The 23,116-nt window shown below is 30.2% G+C and overlaps 1 protein-coding gene and 1 long non-coding RNA gene across 3 annotated transcripts; one reads left to right on the top strand and one right to left on the bottom strand.

Annotated features, from left to right (window-relative positions):
- Positions 1-10,185: 10,185 nt before the first annotated feature.
- On the top strand, positions 10,186-13,201 carry LOC103851497 (serine/threonine-protein kinase GRIK2). Of its 2 annotated transcripts, none has more exons than XM_033285579.1 (13): positions 10,186-10,397; positions 10,617-10,807; positions 10,839-11,184; positions 11,256-11,330; positions 11,407-11,451; positions 11,534-11,608; positions 11,693-11,780; positions 11,882-12,006; positions 12,093-12,188; positions 12,263-12,329; positions 12,428-12,549; positions 12,633-12,711; positions 12,808-13,201. In XM_033285579.1, the coding sequence occupies exons 3-13, from the start codon at positions 10,897-10,899 to the stop codon at positions 12,969-12,971; spliced, it is 1,224 nt and encodes a 407-aa protein (XP_033141470.1). In that variant the 5' UTR covers positions 10,186-10,397; positions 10,617-10,807; positions 10,839-10,896; the 3' UTR covers positions 12,972-13,201. The 2 variants fall into 2 exon arrangements, with proteins under 2 accessions (XP_033141470.1, XP_033141471.1); XM_033285580.1 differs by having other exon boundaries at positions 10,187-10,397; positions 10,887-11,184.
- Positions 13,202-17,575: 4,374 nt separating this feature from the next.
- LOC117131935 lies at positions 17,576-23,105 on the bottom strand. Its single transcript, XR_004455404.1, has 2 exons — positions 19,035-23,105; positions 17,576-18,080 (listed from the first exon to the last, which is right to left on the bottom strand). It is a non-coding gene; the product is annotated as an uncharacterized LOC117131935 (long non-coding RNA).
- Positions 23,106-23,116: the final 11 nt, after the last annotated feature.

Genomic DNA, 23,116 nt, shown 5'->3' with positions numbered 1-23,116 from the left:
AAACAGGTTATTAGGTTAGGCTTAATTAAGTTTTGGTTTATTATGTGTAACTTCATTTAAGGTTTAATTTGTTATTGATTGGTTGTTTTCAAATTGAAAAATATTAATCCGATGTAAATCAGCTATGTGTCGGTTCTAGTTTCAACTTTAAAGATTATGTGGTTTTACAGTTTAAAACATTGAATTGGGAAATAATATGTTGAATAACTTTAATTAAGTGAAATTGAGATAGGATTGAAAGTTTGTGTGTAATTGTAACTATATGATAATTCTGCTGTTTTTTTTTTTAAATTAGACAACTATTCTATTATTCAAACTTGAGGTTGTCTGTGGAATCAGACCGGGACAGAACAACCAATGTATTACATACTAGATTTTGACTCACGCACCGGCGCGTATGTATTTTTTTCAAAAATATTTTTCTATTTATTTGTCATGTCACTATTAGGGCTGAGCAAAAAATTTGAATATGAAGAACCGAACCGATTCCGATTACCAAACCCGAACTGAAATTGATTAAATATCCTAATTATTCAAATTTTGGTATTTAGAGAACCGAAACCAAATCTTTACGAACCGAAGTATTTCGGGTTCCTGAGTGTATTCGAAATAGATTTATATATTTACCTATATTAATTATTTTTAGATTTAATGTATATAAAAACATCCAGAACATATATGATACTTTTAAGTTGTCCAAAATACTTAGAAATATATACAAATAGTCAAAAATAAATATCTTAAATTGTTAAAGTATACTAAAAACACCAAAAATGCTTAAAATAATTATTGACTCTCTATCCAAATATTCAAACCAAACCAATTTATATGTTAAGTTTATGTACTCTGACATATTTTTTCAAATTTATGTGTAATATATTATTTTTAATAGATTTTGAGAAATTTAAAGTATATAATAAATTTTAAAATTTTAAAATTTTTAAAATAATTTAAATGGGTTATATGAACCCGAATCGAACCCGCAAAGATCCGAACCAAATCCGAACCAAAATTTAGAAATATCTGAATGAGTTTAAAATCTTTGACCTTGAAAACTCGAAACCTAAACAGACATGAACCAAACCCGAATGGGCACCCGAACGCCTACCCTTAGTCACTATTATATGCGTCATCATATAATTAATCGTATTTTATATGTACCATCATATAAGTAATAACATAATTAATAGTATTTTATATGTACCATCATATATATAATCACATATATTATATTTTTAGAATTTAATGTGAAATATAAAACCAATAATTTAAGTTGGTGTTTGAAATTGAGCTTTGTATTGTATTTTCTTATAAAAAAAAAATATATATATATATATATATATATATTGAAAACATTTTTCTTATAATGCTTATTGGAAAATATTTTAGTAAAACTCAATTATTGAATATATGTATATTTTTGAATCAAGTTTTTATATAAATCAATTTTAAATTATTATTTTGATTTGAAATATGTATATCAAGTTTAAATTTTGTTTTATGATTATTTTAGACAAAAAAACATGTTTTTAGGTAATTAGATTAGTGGACCATTTTTGTATATTTTAAAACTGGTCTAGATCTATAGTTTCTCATAATATAATGAACTTTCAATTTTTCTTAATAACATAAGCCCATTACTTTTTTTCTTATATACTGCAATTCATGTTTCCAAACAACATTATATTCTTTTTTATACCGCTATTCTTGTTTCCAAACAATTCCTAAAGACACTTCTACTTTAATATAATAGATATATGTGAAAGGATATTGCTATCTTAGCTAAGGAATTAGACGATACGTTTTCAGAATGAGGAATAAAAATAATTGAGAAGTCGAAGAATCTATTCTTCAATCTTGACAACTCCTTCAGTTTAGTGGAAAAGTTTGTCCATACTCCTGGATCTTGAATCACAAGGTTAAATCCTTAAAATCGGTGCCAAAATCCGGACGCGCCGATAGCTATAGCATGCACTCAATTGCCCATGAGAGAGCCTCAAGTTCCGAGTGTATGATAATTCTGATGGATAAAATAAATCGTTTACCCTGGTAAGTATGGTTTAAATCGGTAATTTTCAACCGAAAGTAAACATAGATACAATCTGATTTAGGTATTTTATCCAAAACATCCATTTCTATCAATAAATACCTCAAAATAATTAATATATTTAATTTATAATTTCAATTTTATGTATTAATATCAATATATAATTACAACTCATATATATATATATATATATATATATATATATATTTTATTTATTTATTTATTTATATATATTTATATGTTTGGATACAATTCTCATTCAATTCTCGGTGCGGATCGGATTCAATATGTTTGAAATTTTGAATTGGGAAATAATAGGTTGAATAACTTTAAATAAGTGGAAATTAAGATAAGATTGAAAGTTTGTATGTAACTGTAACTATATGATACTTATGATGGGTAAAATAAATCGTTTACCCTAGCAAATATGGTTTAAGTCAGTTTTTTTGTCTGAAAGAAATCATAGATACAATTTGATTTGGTTATTTTGTATTCAAAACATATGTTTCTATCAATAAGTACCTAAAATGGTTATTATATTAAATTTATAATTCTAATTTTAGGAATCAATTTTAATATAAGTATAATTATAACTAATATTTATGTATATATATATATATTGGATACTCATTCAGTTCGGTGCGAATCGGATTTGATATCGATACTTTGGGTTTGAAAAGAGTACATGTTCGGATATTTTGGACGGATCCAATCGAGTTTTGTATCCTGATTTTCAGATTCCTTGTCGGTTTTTTAGATGCGAATATTATGTGTAGCCCTAGTATCTAGGATGAGAAATTCACAATTGACAAAGAGATGAGAAAGCAATAAAATTATGATTATTAAATTGGTGAGCTATTGGGTAGAGTATCTCTATGCTAATGATGCTTTTAGCTAGGGGTGAGCATATAGAATTTTGATTTGATTTACTCTGGAAATATATGGATATCCAGAAAATTTGGGGATATTTACGGATATTTGTGGATATCTCATCCACTTTGTTTAATACAAGTAAATCTATAAAACCATATAAATTTGTTTTCAAACATATTCTTATATAATAAGATAATAAGTAAAAAGTAGTGAAAGAATATGTTCTGTAAATATTTAGATTTTATTACTTGTCACAAAATTTAAGAAAAATTGTAGGTTTTATAATGATTTTATATTGTTTTCTTAATTTCATAATTTTATAAGTAATTTTGTGAATAAAATTATATGTTAAAATAATAATTATACAAAACTATACATTTAAAACTATATATTTGATTATATATATTTTTTTTTGTATATAAGCCGGAGAGGAGCGGGTATCCGCATCCTAAACTTTTAATATTTGTGATTTTTTTCGTTTTAATGGATATATATTTTTAATATTCGAATCAGAACGAATAACAGATCAAAACAAATTTTATGCATAAAATGTAGAACCTACTTTCAGACTCGTGTTTCTTTAGTTTTAGTGGTCAACGTTAATTTGCAATTTAAATTTATTTGATCTTATCTTATGGTTTTACCTTACTTTTCGACTGCGAATGCTCCTCCAACCATAACTTTAATCGAGTAATATGTGTGTCTATATTTAGCTTCTTACCTTATTCATCACAAAAGAAACTATACATAATACGCTTTGGGTCTCTAGCATCTTCAAAAAAAAAAAAAAGATGAATAATCTCATTACTTTTATGTTAATAACTGTTATGTGTTTTAGTTCGAAAAGAACTTCCGGATGCAATCTGGTGGAATTTCAAAACCAACTTGAACCTCCTCGTAGTGTCAAAGTCAACTGCACATCGAACAAAAAGGAAACTATAAGTGTTCAAGAAATAAAATTCAATGGTAAATACAACTTCCCGGTTAGGGAGAGAGGCAGCGGCGATAGGATAGTATGGCACTGTTATCTAAGGGATGGCAATCATTTTATTGACATATGGAGAGCATACAGAGGAGCCTCCAGGAAACGATGTAATCAGATACGCGCATATATTGTTAAATCTGATGCCGTCCGCTTAGTGAGAAATAATGAACCGACCAAGCAAAGTTTTGTTTGGATGTTGGCACGTTTCTAAATAATTTGGTTTTGTTTCCTTACCATTTTGAAGCTGTGTTTTTTGGAGCCTTGTGCGCTAAGTCCTTTTTCAAATTTGGGATTATAATATAAAAAAAGAGAATAATAAAGTATGAGTTTATTTGATATATTTATTGTATTGTATCCATCTTTCAAATTATATCGCATTATATTTCCCCTACTTGTGTATGAATTTTCTCTTCAAAAGACATTTCTTCGCTCGTACATTCTCTTTTTCAATATTCTGTTTGAAGAAAAATAAATAACTCCACGAAAATGGAAAAAAAAAAACAGTCCCAAATTCCATGGAAATAACTCCACAAAATAACCAGTTGGAAGAAAAATCATGAGTAGTGACAAACCAACTGATCATCACAAGACATCGCCGGAGAAGACGAAACTCTGAAACCACCTCACCCAACTTTTTCGCATGGACTCTTTTCACCAGAGAGCGTCATCGAGACTATCTCGAGATCTCCTCCAGAGCCACCAGAACTACGACTAACAAATTTAAGAACCACACCCATCTCTTTCTCCTTCACCGCTTGAGACCTTTCCACGGAGAACTTTCATCAATCCGTAGCTGAATCATTGAAAGAGCCTTGCAAAGCTAAAACTCCCACTGTCATCGTGATGAAAGAGATAAAAACAAGACTAACTAGAACAGCGTGAATGTATGGACTCAGGACAAAGGCGGCTTTGGTTGTTGCAAGTGGTGACAATTCAACTTCCCCCCCCACATTTTTTTAATGAGTTTTGTTGTTAATCATGGAGATTGATTCTTCCTAATGTTTAGAAACTTAATCATCCCACTTTTCCCATTTCATCGTTGTATAGGGATCATGATCCCACAATTGCTTCTTGTAACTTTTATCTATTTAAATCAATGAAAAAAATAAAAAAGAGGTAGTCTTAACTACCCAAAGAAATGTGTGTTCTTAGTTTGTTCTTGACAAATTATTTCTGATTTGAAGATGGACCTTATTTGGTATCAAATCACATGTTTCTAGATCAACAATAAATAAGCCTATAACTGGGACCTATAATCACAGAGCAATGTTCATCGTTTCTGGAGGCATGCAATCATTGATGGAAATGAAGGAGATATGCAAGTGAGAGAATGCAGGATGATGTTTGTGTGGTGAGAGCAGAGAAACAAGGAAGAAGATGATGATGTGGCTTGTGGGTTTGAAACAGGTTATTAGGTTAGGCTTAATTAAGTTTTGGTTTATTATGTGTAACTTCATTTAAGGTTTAATTTGTTATTGATTGGTTGTTTTCAAATTGAAAAATATTAATCCGATGTAAATCAGCTATGTGTCGGTTCTAGTTTCAACTTTAAAGATTATGTGGTTTTACAGTTTAAAACATTGAATTGGGAAATAATATGTTGAATAACTTTAATTAAGTGAAATTGAGATAGGATTGAAAGTTTGTGTGTAATTGTAACTATATGATAATTCTGCTGTTTTTTTTTAAAATTAGACAACTATTCTATTATTCAAACTTGAGGTTGTCTGTGGAATCAGACCGGGACAGAACAACCAATGTATTACATACTAGATTTTGACTCACGCACCGGCGCGTATGTATTTTTTTCAAAAATATTTTTCTATTTATTTGTCATGTCACTATTAGGGCTGAGCAAAAAATTTGAATATGAAGAACCGAACCGATTCCGATTACCAAACCCGAACTGAAATTGATTAAATATCCTAATTATTCAAATTTTGGTATTTAGAGAACCGAAACCAAATCTTTACGAACCGAAGTATTTCGGGTTCCTGAGTGTATTCGAAATAGATTTATATATTTACCTATATTAATTATTTTTAGATTTAATGTATATAAAAACATCCAGAACATATATGATACTTTTAAGTTGTCCAAAATACTTAGAAATATATACAAATAGTCAAAAATAAATATCTTAAATTGTTAAAGTATACTAAAAACACCAAAAATGCTTAAAATAATTATTGACTCTCTATCCAAATATTCAAACCAAACCAATTTATATGTTAAGTTTATGTACTCTGACATATTTTTTCAAATTTATGTGTAATATATTATTTTTAATAGATTTTGAGAAATTTAAAGTATATAATAAATTTTAAAATTTTAAAATTTTTAAAATAATTTAAATGGGTTATATGAACCCGAATCGAACCCGCAAAGATCCGAACCAAATCCGAACCAAAATTTAGAAATATCTGAATGAGTTTAAAATCTTTGACCTTGAAAACTCGAAACCTAAACAGACATGAACCAAACCCGAATGGGCACCCGAACGCCTACCCTTAGTCACTATTATATGCGTCATCATATAATTAATCGTATTTTATATGTACCATCATATAAGTAATAACATAATTAATAGTATTTTATATGTACCATCATATATATAATCACATATATTATATTTTTAGAATTTAATGTGAAATATAAAACCAATAATTTAAGTTGGTGTTTGAAATTGAGCTTTGTATTGTATTTTCTTATAAAAAAATATATATATATATATATATATATATATATATATTGAAAACATTTTTCTTATAATGCTTATTGGAAAATATTTTAGTAAAACTCAATTATTGAATATATGTATATCAAGTTTTTATATAAATCAATTTTAAATTATTATTTTGATTTGAAATATGTATATCAAGTTTAAATTTTGTTTTATGATTATTTTAGACAAAAAAACATGTTTTTAGGTAATTAGATTAGTGGACCATTTTTGTATATTTTAAAACTGGTCTAGATCTATAGTTTCTCATAATATAATGAACTTTCAATTTTTCTTAATAACATAAGCCCATTACTTTTTTTCTTATATACTGCAATTCATGTTTCCAAACAACATTATATTCTTTTTTATACCGCTATTCTTGTTTCCAAACAATTCCTAAAGACACTTCTACTTTAATATAATAGATATATGTGAAAGGATATTGCTATCTTAGCTAAGGAATTAGACGATACGTTTTCAGAATGAGGAATAAAAATAATTGAGAAGTCGAAGAATCTATTCTTCAATCTTGACAACTCCTTCGGTTTAGTGGAAAAGTTTGTCCATACTCCTGGATCTTGAATCACAAGGTTAAATCCTTAAAATCGGTGCCAAAATCCGGACGCGCCGATAGCTATAGCATGCACTCAATTGCCCATGAGAGAGCCTCAAGTTCCGAGTGTATGATAATTCTGATGGATAAAATAAATCGTTTACCCTGGTAAGTATGGTTTAAATCGGTAATTTTCAACCGAAAGTAAACATAGATACAATCTGATTTAGGTATTTTATCCAAAACATCCATTTCTATCAATAAATACCTCAAAATAATTAATATATTTAATTTATAATTTCAATTTTATGTATTAATATCAATATATAATTATAACTCATATATATATATATATATATTATTTATTTATTTATTTATATATATTTATATGTTTGGATACAATTCTCATTCAATTCTCGGTGCGGATCGGATTCAATATGTTTGAAATTTTGAATTGGGAAATAATAGGTTGAATAACTTTAAATAAGTGGAAATTAAGATAAGATTGAAAGTTTGTATGTAACTGTAACTATATGATACTTATGATGGGTAAAATAAATCGTTTACCCTAGCAAATATGGTTTAAGTCAGTTTTTTTGTCTGAAAGAAATCATAGATACAATTTGATTTGGTTATTTTGTATTCAAAACATATGTTTCTATCAATAAGTACCTAAAATGGTTATTATATTAAATTTATAATTCTAATTTTAGGAATCAATTTTAATATAAGTATAACTATAACTAATATTTATGTATATATATATATATATATATTGGATACTCATTCAGTTTGGTGCGAATCGGATTTGATATCGATACTTTGGGTTTGAAAAGAGTACATGTTCGGATATTTTGGACGGATCCAATCGAGTTTTGTATCCTGATTTTCAGATTCCTTGTCGGTTTTTTAGATGCGAATATTATGTGTAGCCCTAGTATCTAGGATGAGAAATTCACAATTGACAAAGAGATGAGAAAGCAATAAAATTATGATTATTAAATTGGTGAGCTATTGGGTAGAGTATCTCTATGCTAATGATGCTTTTAGCTAGGGGTGAGCATATAGAATTTTGATTTGATTTACTCTGGAAATATATGGATATCCAGAAAATTTGGGGATATTTACGGATATTTGTGGATATCTCATCCACTTTGTTTAATACAAGTAAATCTATAAAACCATATAAATTTGTTTTCAAACATATTCTTATATAATAAGATAATAAGTAAAAAGTAGTGAAAGAATATGTTCTGTAAATATTTAAATTTTATTACTTGTCACAAAATTTAAGAAAAATTGTAGGTTTTATAATGATTTTATATTGTTTTCTTAATTTCATAATTTTATAAGTAATTTTGTGAATAAAATTATATGTTAAAATAATAATTATACAAAACTATACATTTAAAACTATATATTTGATTATATATATATATATTTTTTTTTTTTTTGTATATAAGCCGGAGAGGAGCAGGTATCCGCATCCTAAACTTTTAATATTTGTGATTTTTTTCGTTTTAATGGATATATATTTTTAATATTCGAATCAGAACGAATAATAGATCAAAACAAATTTTATGGATAAAATGTAGAACCTACTTTCAGACTCGTGTTTCTTTAGTTTTAGTGGTCAACGTTAATTTGCAATTTAAATTTATTTGATCTTATCTTATGGTTTTACCTTACTTTTCGACTGCGAATGCTCCTCCAACCATAACTTTAATCGAGTAATATGTGTGTCTATATTTAGCTTCTTACCTTATTCATCACAAAAGAAACTATACATAATACGCTTTGGGTCTCTAGCATCTTCAAAAAAAAAAAAAAAGATGAATAATCTCATTACTTTTATGTTAATAACTGTTATGTGTTTTAGTTCGAAAAGAACTTCCGGATGCAATCTGGTGGAATTTCAAAACCAACTTGAACCTCCTCGTAGTGTCAAAGTCAACTGCACATCGAACAAAAAGGAAACTATAAGTGTTCAAGAAATAAAATTCAATGGTAAATACAACTTCCCGGTTAGGGAGAGAGGCAGCGGCGATAGGATAGTATGGCACTGTTATCTAAGGGATGGCAATCATTTTATTGACATATGGAGAGCATACAGAGGAGCCTCCAGGAAACGATGTAATCAGATACGCGCATATATTGTTAAATCTGATGCCGTCCGCTTAGTGAGAAATAATGAACCGACCAAGCAAAGTTTTGTTTGGATGTTGGCACGTTTCTAAATAATTTGGTTTTGTTTCCTTACCATTTTGAAGCTGTGTTTTTTGGAGCCTTGTGCGCTAAGTCCTTTTTCAAATTTGGGATTATAATATAAAAAAAGAGAATAATAAAGTATGAGTTTATTTGATATATTTATTGTATTGTATCCATCTTTCAAATTATATCGCATTATATTTCCCCTACTTGTGTATGAATTTTCTCTTCAAAAGACATTTCTTCGCTCGTACATTCTCTTTTTCAATATTCTGTTTGAAGAAAAATAAATAACTCCACGAAAATGGAAAAAAAAAAACAGTCCCAAATTCCATGGAAATAACTCCACAAAATAACCAGTTGGAAGAAAAATCATGAGTAGTGACAAACCAACTGATCATCACAAGACATCGCCGGAGAAGACGAAACTCTGAAACCACCTCACCCAACTTTTTCGCATGGACTCTTTTCACCAGAGAGCGTCATCGAGACTATCTCGAGATCTCCTCCAGAGCCACCAGAACTACGACTAACAAATTTAAGAACCACACCCATCTCTTTCTCCTTCACCGCTTGAGACCTTTCCACGGAGAACTTTCATCAATCCGTAGCTGAATCATTGAAAGAGCCTTGCAAAGCTAAAACTCCCACTGTCATCGTGATGAAAGAGATAAAAACAAGACTAACTAGAACAGCGTGAATGTATGGACTCAGGACAAAGGCGGCTTTGGTTGTTGCAAGTGGTGACAATTCAACTTCCCCCCCCCACATTGATTTGGTATTTTAATTAATCTTAATATTTATAAGAAAATTAGATTCTTTCCTGAAACTGATAAAAAACATTTTTACTATTTAGGAAAAATATTTAAAAAAACGGAAACAAAAGGGCAGAGAGAGAATCAAAGCCCTCTTCTTCTTATGTGTCTAATCTAATCTCTAATCAAATCTCTCACGCACGACTCTGAGAGAGAGAGAGAAAGAGTCCATCGTCTTCTCCGATCGAAATGTAAGCTTCTCTCCTCCTTTATTCCCATTTGGGTTTCTCTTTCTGCTGCCATCGATTTCGAAATTAGGGTTCTTGATTAACCCTTTTCGCCCCAATGTAGTAGTGTATTGGATTTCGATTCGTGTTTACTCGCTAATCATAACCCATAAAGTTTTTAACTTTAATGAGAATCTCAGCGAATCTAATCAGAAATTTGACTCCTTTTTTTTTTATCTGCAGAAGCATTTTATATTCATCGTCACCTTATTGGCTATGCAGTTTGCTACTCCTGAAGAAGGAGAACTAAGACCAAATTTATATAAATGAGAGACATGTTATGTTTAGAATGCAGTTGTTATGATATTCATCTCACTGAGTGGCATCCTTTGGATTCTTTAAACTCCTCCTAAACCCTCTTTTTTGACTCCAGGGTAAGGCTTGGATTTTGATTATTTGGTACAGGTTCTTGAGTTTTATATTTCAATTGTTTGTTTTTTTTTGGGGAGAAGGAAGGGAGATAATGTTTCGTGATAGTCTTTGGTTTTCCCGTACCATTGGTTGCTTTGGATGCTTTGGCACTTCTACTAGAACCCGAGAGTTGCCGCCTGAGAGGCCACTCCAACATGATGATACGCATTCCTCTGGTAGTGAGGCAACTAGCAGTTCCAGAAGCGAAGAGGACGAAGAAGAAGTAGAGCAGAAGAGCCGCTCTAAACGGTCTGACGAAATTTTGAAATTTAGATTAGATCATGGTTTGATCTGCAGGCAAGTTCCTGTGAAAGTCACTAATCAACTTATCCGTGGAGAGGTACAGTCATCTTCTCTCATATTCTGCTATTGCTTTGAAGAATATTCCATGATGTTGTCTGATGTTGTCAGGATGAAGATGGTAACAAGATGATCAATGAGTATGTTCGTGTGTGTAAAATTGGATCTGGTAGCTATGGCAAAGTGGTAAGTGTGAAGGAACTCATTTACAGTAACACTATCAAAAGCATCCCATGACATTGTTCATTGGCATTTATAATAGGTTTTGTATCGAAGCTCTGTTGATGGCCTATCTTATGCTATTAAGGTAAGCTATTTGTATTATTTCATTTGTTTAATTGATTACTCTTAGGGCTTTAAGATCTTTTGACATATTTTGATATTTTTAGGCGTTTCACAAGTCGCAATTATTAAGGCTAAGGGTTGCACCTTCTGAGACTGCTATGAGTGATGTTCTTCGTGAGGTATATCATCCCTTTTCATCACTGGCTTCATTGTAGAGAAGTTATGTTTTACGCTTCTTTATCTTCATTCTTCACCGCTTCCAGGTTATGATTATGAAAATTTTGGAGCATCCTAACATTGTTAATCTCATTGAGGTGATAGACGACCCAGAAACTGATCATTTTTACATGGGTAACTCTTTCTCCTCTTCTCTTTTCTGTTGTTTCTGTACTTACTCTCTGTGGAAAATAGCTTCTTATCTTGTAATGTTTTGCCTCTTTGGTTTCACCCAGTTCTTGAATACATTGATGGAAAATGGGTTTATGACGGTTCTGGACCGCCTGGTGCTCTCGGGGAGAAAACCGCTAGAAAGTATCTGCGGGATATAGTTGCTGGCCTCATGTATCTTCATGCTCATGTAATGATCTCTTCTTTCTTATGTGTGCTTCTCTGACTTCATTGTTCATTACCTAATATACTGTCTTGATTCAAAAAAAAAAACAGAATGTGATTCATGGGGACATCAAACCTGACAATCTGATGGTTACTAGTAGCGGTACTGTGAAGATAGGAGACTTCAGTGTCAGCCAAGTGTTCAAGGTAATCATCGATTCTTGAATATTTATCTTGTGACCACCTGAGTGTTGACAATTTAATTGGTTGTGTTATTACAGGATGATGATGATCAACTGCGTCGATCTCCAGGGACTCCAGTGTTCACTGCTCCAGAATGTTGTTTAGGTCAGCTTCCTTCTCTAATATCTTTAAGCTTGGTCCTAGCTCATTAGTGTGTATAGAGAATAAGCAAATATCTTTTTGTTTTTGGATTCTGGAAACAGTGTCAGGTATAACGTATAGCGGCAGAGCTGCTGATACATGGGCAGTGGGGGTCACTTTGTATTATATGATATTGGGACAATACCCGTTTCTTGCTGATACTCTTCAGGACACCTACGACAAGGTATGGTTCTGGTTTTGATCAATGTTTTTTCTTGGGGCTCAAGAAAGCTCTTTGAATAGCCCTAATTATTTATCTCTTAACAGATTGTTAACAACCCTTTGATACTCCCGGATGGATTAGATCCTCTTTTAAGAGATTTGATGGAAGGTCTCCTTTGCAAAAGTGAGTTGCATGTTTTCATCATTATGGTGTGGTAAAGTACACAACTGAGTGATGCTATAGTGGACTAACGGTGGAATTCACATGTTGTTGCTGCAGATCCGAGTGAGAGAATGACACTGAAGAAGGTGTCGGAGCATCCTTGGTTCCTTGGAGAAGACGGGCATGTTCCTGAGTATTTTTGTTGCTGCAAACGCAAGTCTGCCTTGAAGATTGAACAAGAAGAAGAAGCTAATGGGATGTCTGAAGACTCAGATTTCTAGCTAAAAACTTTGGAAGCTTTTTGATTGTTTAGAAATGTATAAGATTGAAGAACATAGATGCAGGAAACGTTAACATCAGGCTATCGCATCTCCTTAACCATACAAGTTTCCGGTCGTTGTGTTTCTTTTTTTTTTTAATTTTCTTTAATATACTAGATAGTTTTCATATTATTATCATGTGTTGTTTTATGAGTTTCAAAATTAATATGACAATGATTTTTTATTTTTTTTATGGCTCAAGTTTGATAATTGTCCTGCAAGTAAACTATCCTTCAGTTAATAGGCGTAAAAACATTTTCATTAGAGGAAAGAAGTCTCTGCTTCTGCTACAGCTTATGTAGGAGTGAGTTCAAGTGTAGGAGAGAAAATGATCATCGCGTCAGGTTAATGTCGCTCTAGATTGTCTTGCATGTGTTCCAATGTCCGAGAGTTTCTCAGCCTTCATTCACTTAGTTTTCAAGCTTCAAATCTTTTGTAAACGACAAGATCATGATCTAAAGTTCAAGAGGACCTGAGGGTTTGCATAACATGATCAAAGCTTTCCTTGGATATCAAGAGATCTATTTGTAAAAGTAAAACTTAACCTCCGACTATTTATCTCTTCATAAATTGTTAACAATACTTTGATAATTTCGGATGGACTGATCAATCCACTTCTAAGTGATTTGATCGAAGGTTTTCATTGCAAAAGTGAGTTGGTTTCATCCTTTTGGAGTTAAGTTTGTAGACTAATAGTGTGTAACTTGTAATTGTAGTTCCAACCTAGATAATGACACTGAAGAATGTTTTTGAGCATCCATGCATAGGTCAAACCTGATCCGATGGGATCTCCAAAATTTCAGATACATCAGTCGTTTAAAATGTACAAGCTTGAAGAATAGAGGCGTCTCCCTTAAAACCGTACAAGTTTGATCTCGCTTGCGGTCTTGTAGATGGTGTGATGTTTATGTAACCGTCCACGGTTTCTTAGGGGTCAAACGTGAGAACTTTTACGTACGAGTTTGTACATAACGTATGAGTTTACATATATTAATTGGTGATTCTTATGTATTGTTTTGTCATGGAATATAAGAGAAAAATCACTATATTTATGAAAATTTGAGGTTAGATTGTTGAATTTCCGTGGAATTTTTGCTAAATAAAAGGGAACCAAATCCTTTTCTTTAAAAGTATTAGTAAAGTATTAGTTGACAAAAGCTAGCATTTTAACAAATAAATTGTATGCGAAGGTCAGCAATAAATTATCTTATATATTAAAACAGAAGTCACAACTTTGATTCATATGTGATTTTTTAAAAAAATAGACACTCACTAAAAATCAGTTATCATTCATTTAGTACTAATAATATGGATTAATAATATATCATTGTTAATGTAACATCGACTCCTAAAAACCCGGATTAGTTAACAAACTCACATATTCATGTGTGATATTTTTATTTGGATCATCATTTAAAATTTGTATTAAATGTATTTCATTAATGCTAATATATAATGTTGTAACTACTTAAATCATAATATAATTTGATATATTTTAATTTAAAACATAAATATATATATTTAATTTTCTTAACAAATTTGTTGAAAAATATTATAACAATATCTTAATTATCAAAAATTGTATATAAATATTTTCACTAATTTTGTAATTAGTAATGAAATTAATGTTATTATACATTAATATACATATATATAATCAGTTATCTTTTATAAAATTAAAAAAAAATATATCAAATTTACTATTTTATAGTTATATCTATCATTTTAAAATAAAACATTGTATTTAACTAAATATGATAAAATTATTTTAAACTGATAAATTAATATAATATGTTGGTAGAACGGATTAATATTAGTAAATTAGATAATTCTTGTATAAATTTAACTTATCTTAAACATAAAAAAATATTGATAAAAAAATAGTGTTTTTAATTACGGATCAGGATCATAATAATTGAATAAAAAATAATTTTAAAAAATGTAATAAAAAATACCAAATATATGTGATGATTTGAAATAATCAATTAACTTGCAGCATGAAAACTATCAAATTGTTATATTTAAAATAATTATATAAACATTTAAATATATAAGTAAGTTTAAAAATATATTCTAATTATGTAAAATATATATATAACCATGAAAATTAATACCCGCACGGTTGTGCGGGTCTAAATCTAGTTGATAATGTTAAAACTCTAGTTAAGAACCAAAATGCTAGAGGATAGTCTAATAAAACTACTTTTAAATTAATAAAAATTGTTTTTGACCAAAACAAATTAATAAAAATTGTCAAGATATGATACTTAAGAATGAATATTTAAAATTTTCCTAAAGGAAAGACAAAAAAGTCATGGTGTGCGTCAGAAAAAAATTCCCACTATAAGACTCCTTATTCTAAGGCTCCGAATGGTAACAGCGGATTAAGCGGTGCGGAACAAGCGGATTGAATACTGCGGTGCGGTTTAACTGCGGTTTGTGTAAGAGAAACACACACTGCGGAACAACTGCGGTTTGTCTAAGCGGTGCGGTTCAAAATAAGATATGAATGGTGACACTTATAATGAATAGTGTAACTGCGGGATATATATAATATAATTTATATTTATACACTAAAAATCACTGATACTAATATAATTTTAAAAAATATATATATTAACTATTTAAAAAATATTTATATAGCTGAAATATTAATAATAGTTTTGGATATTTCGACATATAAATAACAGCTTTAAATTATTTGATATATATATATATAATATATTTATATTTTATAAGCTAAAAATAAATGATACTACATTATTTTTAAAAATTATACTACTATATATTTTCCTACACCACAAACAATATTGCTTTAGTAAATAAAGGGTTAACAACCGTATTTTATTTTCTCTTTGATGTAGTTTTAAAATTGACTTTAAAACATAATTGTTAATTTTAGAAGTTTTAGAAAAAAAATAAAGTTAAAGCATGCATCTACAACTCAACCTGTCACTTCGAATATAACTAAATATGTTTCGGTTATATGCAGTGTTTTTAAAATTAGACCAGAAGCTAAATCGGATCATATTTGAATCACGGTTCCATATGGTTTGACCAGATTAAACATAGTTCAATAATTTTATTTAATATATACTTAGTGTATAAATTTAAAATTAATGCTAATAAATATTATACATAATTAAAAAATAAATGAATTTAAAACTTAAGACACTATAAACTAATTTTATGTTAATATAGATGGTTTATAGATTTTTGATAGTTTTAATGGTTTTTATCTATTTAATAAATCGGTTCATGGTCAAACAAATTATTATCTAACCCGGCTATGTAACCGGTTCATGGTCGAACAAATGATTACCTAACTCGGCTATGTAATCGGTGGTTCATAGTCGAACCAGGTTCAAACTATCGGATTGGTCCGGTTTTGAAAACAATAGTTATATGCTTTAATTTATTTTAATATTTTTGAAAAAGTAATTTGAAATATTGTGTAAACTGATCAAATAAATTTATATTAATTTTAGAGATATTTGATCACAATAATTATTTAAGGAAGCTATAGTAAGGCTAGATATAATTAATTAGCAAAAAAAAAAAGAGATTGACCGCACTTGACCGCACTTAACCACACCAAAAATGAGAGGTGAATAAAATGCAAAGCGGTTCGTAATTTTGTACTGACACGATTCTCAATGGCGGAACAAATCATTTGAGAAACGCACTTTGCTTTTCATTTTAATATTTGTTGAATGGTAACTAAAACCCACTTAACCCAACAACTACACCCTTCCCGCAGTATACATTCACAGCCTAAATAATATTCTAGTTGATTCTTGAGATTATTGGCTCAAAATACCATAATGGAGGAGAAATTGGCAAACTACCCAAAATCAAAAAGAACCCATTAACACTGTATATATTTGTCTACCAATTGACCCTTCTGTCCCTATGGAAAATACACGTAAGAGAGAAAGATGGAAACAGCTGGCTTTGGCGTGATCTCTCCAAGTACGGTTAGATTTGGCTTGATATCTCCAAGTACACTCGTAGGTTGCTGTTCCTGGGTAGGTCTGAAGCTATATCTTCCCCACCTATTCGTTATGCTTTAGAATCGTGTAAGGTACAATACGACATCCCCAATTGTTTAGGGTTTCTGATTGTGTATTGTAAAGGTTATCTCCAATTGGTGAGAGTATGTTGCAATGTGTATTATGTATGTTCTTGTTGTCACATGTATTGAGTTATATTCAAGATTCAAAAGAATAGGAAGCAATCAAGGAATGTCATGGAGACTATATAGCAAACATTCATAAAAGTAGTTTGTACAGAAGAAGAAGAAGCCATTAATGATAAGTTATTTTGTAGCAGCTAATATGGTATGCTACATATCTAATATATATGTTAACAGTTAAATTCGTTGTTGACAAGTGTTGAATATATTATAGAATGTATAACTCTGTAACTTAGCGGATATATATTATGTTAACTGCAACTAATTTGTGGTCATGATGTTACCATATTTACTTAATTATTAAATAATATGTTATCTCTTAACTTGTTTGTTAGTGCTAAAAAGAGCAGTTAGAATGCAAAAAAAAAAATATGAGTAATCATTGGAACAAGTAAACTTAGAAGTTAACAGGGGATAGTGAGATCACAAAATTAGTTTGTGGGCGAGGATACAACATCTAAATGTAGAACAAGTAGCGAGAAAAAGTAAGAGTTTCATGCTTAAAAATATAGAATTTTTTAAAAGAATAAGGAGTAGCGAATCAGAGAAGTGATAATCCATCGATCTTTCATGCTGGTGTTATGTCTTGATAAACCAGAAAGGCCATGAGTTTTGCAGGCAGTGAAGCTTCAGTGACCTATTTGCATCTTTCCATTCCATTTGAAGTGTGGGCCTGTATGAGAAACACTGTCATAACAGTTGAGTCCCTTGAATTGGGATTCTGTGGGATGCCCTTCATCCTAGACAGAACAAAGGGTGCACTGGTGGACACTTGCCGGCTTGCAGAATTGAGGATGTGAGGGACGACGGTGGTGATTGGGTTGATATCTTTTTGATCTGGCTCTGGATGCGAAAACCACCATTGCATCTAAGACCTGAACAGTGCATTTGGGCAAGTCAAACGAGTCAGGTCAGCTGCAGTGAGTCCTCCACCAAACAATTTTTTTTTGAATATCACCTCAACTTGCAAAAACAGACAATCGATTCCATGAACATTTTTATACATTACACGTTATTATGAGATGTAGCAGTCACTAGTGAGCCTAGGCCTCTACCAATGCATTCGGTGATATAATCCATCAGATAGGGTAACACCTCAGATAATAAATAACACTAAGCCCCAAGTAAATATTAAAGCACTAATATAAATCGTAGCAAGTACTTGGTCTAATAGTTACCCGGAAAATCTTAGCAGTTACATGTCAATAATATCTAGTTCTGTATATTTTCAGCTTAGAAGTAAGCAAACACTGACCAAGTGTTAAAACCTAATCAGTTAAACGTTAAGTGTTATCGATAACTGCTAACAAACAGTCTACTAATAACCAAATTAGGTAAATTTTAAGTAAACAAACATTCTACTAACAACCAAATTAGGTAACGTTAAGCGTTACCGGTAACTGCTAACCGACCAAGTGTTTCAAACCTAACCATGGTGCATTATAATACATGAATTAGTCGCTACATTACGGGCTGCGTTAATAAAAATAAATGGTGAATATAATTAAGCTTCAATGCTAAATCCTACGTACTCGATTAGCATCTGTGAACCAGCCTATAATGTATTTCTTCCCACAACTTTTGCAAACTTTAGTGATGCGGTTCTAGTTATATCATTAGCATCTATCTAGGTACATCGCAACATATCTAGGTAGTTGGCAGACAACAAGATTGATAACCGCTACATATCAAATTATTGAGGCAATTGTATTTAAAAAACTTAACATCTATATGTTTCCTTCTCAAGATATTATAGCTAGTTAGACGACAACAACATTGATAGCCGCCACATATAAAGGATGGGTTATAAATTCAGAAAACACACTAACCTTTGCTTCTTCATCTAGGTCTCTGACGTGAGTTGGGTTGAAATAGTAGCGCAGCGTCTTTGGCGGAGACGGTGGGGCGTCGGTTTCTTCTTCTACTTCTGCTGCGGTGTCATTACATTCCGACTCAGTTTCACTGTCCGATTCAATCAAGACAACATGTTATGTCTACGGGAAAACCTCTTTAATCTGGGGAACGACGTCCATGAATACAAGCTGAATCGCATCTACGACCCCAGGTAATGCAACACTGAGTTGTGAAAGTAATTCTTTGTCCTTCTTCTTGATTCCAGTAGCAAGCATCTCGAAGGTTACTCTACCCCAGAGATGAAAGTATTTTTGTAACTTCTTCAAAAATGAGAAAGGATGAAGAGCTTGAGAAAGTGAATAAGTGAAAGAGAAAGACAGGGCTTTCCACATATATATTAAACTAAATAATAATGTAATTGAGGGTTCTTTAATTACTCTCAGCGTCTTTTTGGGGGGGGGGGGGGGGAGGGGGTTAGCGTAGTACATTTGCTGGAGTGTGGTAGGTTTAGCTCTATACTGATGTCTGACACATAGGGTGCTAGAGCCAGATGCTATGAAAGTAAGAACGTAGGGGTCTTTCGGTATTAAAAAAGTTTGTACAGTGCTTTATACAGTGAAATGGTATTTCGCTAATTATAGCGATTTCTATGTGTATAGTGCCTAATTACTCTTGATTCTTTCTCCCCCAACAATGTGGGTCTTTGAGCTTGATATATATATATATATATATATACATTTTGTTTATATTATTATTTATAACTACATATTATATATGGCTCTATTATATATGGTTCTATTATATATGGATAATTCAAACTTACCAGAGAGAAATAAAACAAAAAATATTTATACCAAAGTTAATTAGATCAAACAAGCTTTTTGTGAACATTAGATCAACTAAACTCCACTTTACCATTGTATTATATAAAATGTATATAGCTTATTCTAACTTCTAATACATGCTAAAAGAAGCTTATTATGCTACATGTAAAATAGTCGATCGTACAATCATTGCATAAAAAGAAATAATAATCTTATATATGTAGAGTGTGAGAGAGAGAGAGAGAGAGAGTGCTTCCCTATGAATATGCTTTAGCCTTTCGTGTGTCGGCCAATTCTGGTATGGTTTGGATAATTGGATCATCTTTACTTTCACGTAATCGGTAGGTTCCATTCAGATATATAAACATCAATTTAGATTTTTTTATTTTACTTATTTATATGGCTTTTAATTTCCTCATATCTTTATACTTATTTTGTATATTGTAGCAAACTATGTTTTTTTTTTGTAAAGGATGTAGCAAACTATGTTTTTTTTTTTTTGGTAAAGGATGTAGCAAACTATGTTGTTATGCTCCGTATATCGTTTTTATTTGAAATTTCCATAACAAATTAATATGTTACAAAATGGTGATTTTTGGTCAGTGTGTTTAAGATCTTGTGGGCCAAAACACATGCAAGTTTTCAGGTGTGTATCCTACAATCGTTTTAGGTCTATGTTTTTGTTGCCGTTAAATCTGTGTTATGAATATTACTGTATATAGTGTAGTGTTATTTAACAAGTTTTAAAAAATGAAGATCCTTGCCATCTACCAAACTACTCCATTTTTATCAGCACTTCGCACATCTATTGACACAATAACAATACTAATATAAACCGTTATAGTCCTTATTTTCGACTTTCATGGTTTTGATATGTACTATTGTAGAGTATTATTTTGTTGATCATAATTATTATGAAATAAAAAGATGATTTACTCAAAATAGAGAGACACAAATCTTCGATAAAGAACGTACAAACCTATTTCTCAAAAAAAAAAAAAAAAAAAAGAACGTACAAACCCTTCAGCTTTAACACCTCCGGTGAAGATTGGCTGTTTTTTTCTGAAATCAAGTCAAAAGTAGCTTTAATCATACAATTAAATGATTACTCACACAATGTTTAAAAAAGCAAAGATTTCTTCTTCGTAAGAAGCAAAACATGGAAAATAAAGTCACTTTAATCTTGAGCATCATTCCAACTCGAATTCAAATAATGGAAATTGCATTGTATATATACATCAAATAAATTATATTTAATAATTAGCAAAAAATCATCCTCTATCATATACTCCCTCCGTTCCTAAAATATAGATTTTTAGTGTTTTCACACATATTAAGAAAACACATTAAATCACTATAATAAATTTATCGTTTTCTATAATTTTCAATTTTCAACAACTTTTAACCAATAGTAATCTAATAAAACCAATCAATTTTCTTAAAATTTACAATTTTCTCATAGAAAACATAAAATATACATCTTTTTGAAACAAATTATTTTTCCAAAACATTAATCTTTTAGGAACAGAGGAAGTATATCATATCACCCTTTTTATTTACTTCATTAAATGTTTACTTCTGTTTATGTCTTTCCCCTATGACCATATTCCTTATATATTCTTCAAACTATATAATAAACAAAATTTGAAATTCAACTCAAAAAGTATAAATCTTTTTCAAATACAACATGATTTGAATTTTTGAAATTACACACTTTTCAAAAATATAGATAGATAATCATAAAATTTTTTATTTCATACTATATAGAACATATATGTTGCTTTATTCTATATGTTTATATTTCCTCAGTAGTCATACATTTCTCTGTTATTAATTCTACCATAACTCTATATTATTTTTTATTTGTTTTATACTATTTTGACAAATCAAATTCTCAGTATTCAATCGTTTAAAACAACATTGATCAACAATAAATTCTTCCTACATTTAAATTTCATTTATTACTTAACTTAATTTAGTTTCATTAACATCTATCAATATATAGTATCATATATCTTCTAGTATGATGACAAAAAAAATCTTATAGTATACTATTATGTGTTTATCCTATATACAGGAAGTATAACAAATAGACAAATAATATAACACTATTATGTTTATAGTTAGAAGGGTAAAACATAAAAACAGTGTTTTTAGCTATTGACTTTATTTCCCACTTACTAGTGTTATATTCTTAAGGCTTATTGAGAATTTGGTTAATCGGCAAAATGCACCCTTCAAATAAGGTATTATATCGACTTTATCTTTCATATTAAAATTGGCATATACAAAGATGTGTGTATAAAACATACAAATTGCATGAATAACTTTTTAAGGTTCCGTATGTTTGTGGTTCTTAGCTTTTATCCACAACATATAATATATGAATTTTAAGTTATATGATGACACACTGATAATATTTTCAAAGTATGAGAGTTATGAGATTTTTACATACAATCTTTTTATATATTCAAAATCAGCATTTGACTTTTTAATTTAAATAATAATTAGTCCTGAGAAGGATTAAACTCAGAATATTTATGTTTGTAGTTATTCGTTATCAAAATATTTATGCGGTCATGATAAAATAAGCAGAATATATACTACTATAATTTCTTTTATCAATTCTCTTTTGTTTTGTTTTCAACCTAAAGCATTCTAACGTGGACTTATAAACAAATAAAACATAGAAAGTGGCAAATCACATCATTATTATCATATTCGTAGTTGTCGTATAGAATAATTATTTAAATGAGATAACTACGCCACCTAAATAAGCACAAACTTCTTCACTCAGGAGTCGTAATCGTGATATAAGAAACTTGGGTCATATCAAAAGCAACATCAAAAAGGAGATTTAGTTGAAATAAGAAAGAAAAAGCCACTATAACACTACACATGTCATACTTACACACAAAATATAATTAAGAAAACGATTGTAGAAGTCGTCTTATTGAATTGTGTGGCACAGAAGCTTAGTAGCACACAATAGTTTGTTTGTGCGATAGGTAGACAATAATTGTTTTTTTCCAAAATACTGTATATCTGTACATTTCTACCGGCTTCTTTTGTTAGGATTATGTGGGTATGAATAATACATTGCCAAATTAAATTGGAAGTCCACAAAATAATTTATATTTTAGAAGAAATAATAAGAAGGTAGTGAAATATAAATACTGTTGGTAAAAAATCCTGTCAATATAAAATTTAAAGTTAGAGGGGCATAATTTAGA

The sequence above is a fragment of the Brassica rapa genome, chromosome A02 (genome assembly GCF_000309985.2).
Source record: "Brassica rapa cultivar Chiifu-401-42 chromosome A02, CAAS_Brap_v3.01, whole genome shotgun sequence".
NCBI lineage: Eukaryota > Viridiplantae > Streptophyta > Magnoliopsida > Brassicales > Brassicaceae > Brassica > Brassica rapa.
This window is presented reverse-complemented; position numbering and strand designations above follow the sequence as displayed.